The sequence below is a fragment of the Octopus bimaculoides genome, chromosome 6 (assembly GCF_046866305.1).
Source record: "Octopus bimaculoides isolate indiv1 chromosome 6, ASM4686630v1, whole genome shotgun sequence".
Classification (NCBI taxonomy): Eukaryota; Metazoa; Mollusca; class Cephalopoda; order Octopoda; family Octopodidae; genus Octopus; species Octopus bimaculoides.
Genome location: NC_142933.1, coordinates 113,977,552 through 113,981,898, shown reverse-complemented (window position 1 = coordinate 113,981,898; position 4,347 = coordinate 113,977,552). Strand labels below are relative to the sequence as shown.

General features: G+C 40.3%; 1 protein-coding gene across 1 annotated transcript; it reads left to right on the top strand.

Annotated features, from left to right (window-relative positions):
- Positions 1 to 351: 351 nt before the first annotated feature.
- Positions 352 to 1,873, top strand: LOC149135381 (uncharacterized). Its single transcript, XM_089353510.1, has one exon. The coding sequence runs from the start codon at positions 575 to 577 to the stop codon at positions 1,871 to 1,873; it is 1,299 nt and encodes a 432-aa protein (XP_089209636.1). The 5' UTR covers positions 352 to 574.
- Positions 1,874 to 4,347: the final 2,474 nt, after the last annotated feature.

Below are 4,347 nucleotides of genomic sequence, written 5' to 3'. Positions count from 1 at the left end.
TTTGTGTCGAACAAGAAATCTCCACTGAATTCCACGCATTTGTCTTCCTGTGGTTGTGCTTAATGTCTCACTTAGCGGTGAGAAGAGTGTTTTGGAGGTATCACTACTCCGAAAATTGTGAACTTAGTTTGTGAAGGTTTGTTGTCTTCAGGTTGTAATTTGAGGGCTACAGATGAATATTGTGAACTTTGTTTAAAAAAGAAATGGCATTTATTGTTTTCAAACCTAGTTTTGAAAGCTAATAAATTTGAAGAAAAGTCTTCCTCTTGCTTTGAACTACACCACGTGGAACTATGCAAAGGATTTAATTCTTACAAGCAAAGTGACGACTGCAGCAGAGCCGGGATCAAATCGGGCCGGAGTACCGTTGTGGCCTGAAAATTTGTTATTCTACCTGGAACTTTATATTTTATTTATTCTTCCTGAACTTTTGTATTTCCTTTCTCCTTCTTTTATGAACTGTTTTTAGTACGAACTGTTAATTTTAATTCTTCCGCTTTTTTTTTAACTGTTTTCTCTTTTTGCCTGTGTTTTTAAATTTTTAGTTGTTTAATCTTATGTGGACATTTTTCGCATGGCAGAGAATATAAAGAAAACTAAAGCCGCTGCTGTGGAGTGGGAGATTATCCCACCCAAGAAGTGGTTAAATGATTTCAGGGAAAGAACGGTGGTGTTGCGGACCTATTCTAGGTTACTCGATACCATTACGGTCTTTCCCAAAATTGAAATTGAAAAAGAGTTAGCAGAATATCTGCCAACTATTAAGTTTATGGCAAGGGGTGTAAAGTACGCGACGGTTTGGTTGCTATTTGACACCCCTGAGGTGGCTCGCAAGTTTGCGAGCCAGCCCTTAGAAGGGCAAAAAATTCTGTTTCTTTCCACATACTGTGGGAAAAAATTAACTAGAGCTTGGATCTGTGGGCTGTCACCCGGTATAGAACCTGATTGGATAGAGGATACTATCCGACGGGGTCTGGGTGGCAGTGGAGCCAAGCTCTTAAATGTGAAAATTTTACCTACAGCTGATTGGGTTGGGTCAAAAGCGGTTTTGACTCTGTGGACCCAAACAGCCAGAGATCTGGTTCTCCCAGATTTTCTAAGGATGGACAGGCAGAGATATCCAGTCATTGTCGAGGGACGTCCCCCGAAATGTCACCTGTGTCTGGAGCCTGGTCATATTAAGAAGGACTGCCCCCAGGATCAGAGTAAGGTCCTGAAACAGTTAATAAATGTTGTTCCCCCCGCTCTCCCAGTGAAGGGAGAGACGGAGAAAATCAAAGAGGTTTCCACCTCCTCGAAGAAAGGGAAGAAAAGAAAGAAGGTGGGCAACAATGGTTGCTCACCGAAAGTTGTGGGCGAGGAGGAGGACCTTCTGGCTAAGGCGGAAGTATGCCCTACTCCAGTGGCCCCAAAGAAAAAGAAAAAAAAGAACAAGGCACGGCCGGTGCTCGATAGTGCACCGCCGGCGTGTCCCGACACTCCGTTGGTGGGAATTGTGCCACCAACGGAGGAAAGCAGGTCGGCGGGAATTGTGCCACCAACGGAGGAAAGCAGGTCGGCGGGAATTGTGCCGCCGACAGTAGAAGCTGTGGGCTCACCCTGTGAGGAAAAGGATCAGCTAATCCTATTCCAAAAGGGAGGGGCCCTGCAGAAATTTGTAAATAAAAGGAAGCGTCAGAGAGAGGGAGTCCTCACCTGTACTAAGGATCCGGACTGGCCTCCGCAGGTGTCTGCGGAGGTCGTGTCGAGTAGGCACATAAGTGCGTTGGTGAATTCCTTCCCCCTCGGCGAATTCAGTATTGAAAAGTGGCCCGACCCAGACCCATCGTTTTGCTTGAGAGAAGCGAAGGCTATATCGGGTGAAAAAACTTAAGAGGACGAGTGCCTCATATTGTGTAATGAAAATCGTAAGAGGCAAATGCCTTAATTTATGACTTTTTATGTACAAGGTTCATAGCCTCAATTTGAAAATTTAATTTTATAAAGAACAGTGTTATAGAGAAGCAAAGTTCGGCGGGCGGCTTTTGCCTTCTCTCATTATACCATCATATTTATCATCCATTTCATCTCATTAATGTTTTTGTCCAGCCCATAGCTACTCTCTATGTACTGCCTTTATGGCAAATTGAAATGAAATAAAGTAGCTTGCTTACCAACCACATGATTCCAGGTTCAGTCCCACTGCGTGGCACCTTAGCCAAGTGTCTTCTACTATAGCCTCGGGCTGACCAAAGCCTTGTGAGTGGATTTGGTGGACGGAAACTGAAAGAAGCCCATTGTATGTGTGTGTGTGTGTGTGTGTGTGTGTGTGTGTGTGTGCGTGTGTGTGTGTGTGTGTGTGTGTGTGTGTGTGTGTGTGTTTGTGTGTTTGTGTTTGTCCCCCCAACATCGCTTGACAACCGATGCTGGTGTGTTGACATCTCTGTAACTTAGCAGTTCGGCAAGAGACTGAAAGAATAAGTGTACTAGGCTTACAAAGAATAAGTCCTGGGGTCGATTTGCTCAACTAAAGGCAGTGCTCCAGCATGGCCGCAGTCAAATAACTGAAACAAATAAAAGAATACTAAATTTTATTAGTAGTAATTCTATTCTTTTCTATCCAAGGCACAAGGCCCGAAATTTTGGGGAAGGGGGCTAGTCAATTAGATTGACCCCAGTATGCAAATGGTACTTAATTTATCAACCCTGAAAGGATGAAAGGCAGAAATCGACCTCGGCGGAATTTTTAACTCAGAACATAAAGACAGACGAAATACTGCTAAGCATTTTGCCTGGCGTGCTAACATTTCTGCCAGCTCACCACATTAATAATAATAATTATATTGTTTAAAGGATTCAGTGTGTTTTCATGATTCCTAACTAAGCAATGAAATAAATTTGCAATAAGTCAAAGAGGAGATAGATCATATCAACCACAAGGAAGTCAGTTGAGCTAAATACTGAAACCATAGACATCATAATAATGTATTCCTGTAATTTATGTACAGAACAAACAGACCAAACAGCACTATCAAACTATTATTCCAGATTGACTTACAGTATTAAATAAAAAGTAGGTTTACTGTCAGTTGATTAAAAACTATGCATATATGTTTTACATGTAGAATATGTGTGTATATAAATTCATGATAATGTATGAGAATGAAATAAACAGTAATTAAGGTAGCTGGCTTCCCTCTCTGCTTTAATCCAGCAAGATGAGATTTTTTTATGGCTATTGGTGGGTTCACAGAGATGGGTTGCTAGAACTGTACTGACTGGCATTTTTAGCTAATTTTAGTCAATGTGAAATGTCAAATCAACTTGAGAAATGAAAATGAGAAATGAATTTGACTGAGAAGATGACAAATGTTCAGCAATGCCATAATAGATGAGTCTTTGGTCAACAATATATAGAATCTCTGCATCTATTCAGGCACTGGTGCTGCAAATAGCCAGTGGGCTTATTAACAAATAATTAATAGTGACAGAAGCAGTATTAATACCATAATGTAATCTCGATCTCCAACTTAATGCAAAAGTCATGTTAGAATACAAAATAAACACTGTTGACAGGAAATTTGGCTGTTATGGTACTGCTGGACATCTGTGACTGAGGAACTCATAACAGGGTGAAATCAGGTGATCTGATTGTTTTGGCAGCCGTAGCAGATGATTCTCCTCTGTTAACAATACATGAGTGCTTTTATGTGCCACAAGTCCTTACAAGAGATCTTCTCAAAGTATATAATGCCATATTCTGTGTTCTAATACAACCTCCACATTAAGTTGGAGAACAAGATTACCTTTTGGTATTGATATTGTTCCTGTTGTTATTATCATTATTATTATTAATATTAATAATAATAATAATAATAATAATAATAATATATACACACTAATCCATTGACTATTTCGGGTGTTACATTCCAAAAAACCCGCGATGGGTGAAAATCTGTGAAGTAGAAACAGTACTGTACTGTATATTTTTTTTAATTATTTTTATAATTTGTATGTATTTATTTTATCATTTTTTATAGATTTAAGCTTTTATAAACTCTCCCCACACTCTTAGGAGTAGCCATGTCTTCTCTTTTTTATAGATGAGGAACATAGTGATGGGCAGTTACTGGTACTCCCTTTCCTTCTGTGTAAGGAAGTTTTTATAAATTTCCATGGCTCCATCAATTGTATTTCTGTACTGCAACTCACAAATCATCTGGGGGTCCCAATCTTCCGCCATCCATAAACTTTGCCTGGCCTCAGATGGTGTTGGTATCCAGTGCAATGTTCTTTTTCCTGCAGTTACTGATCCAAAGGGCTAATGCAGACTCTATCCCTACAATGGCCTTATTGCAGGAAGTTACC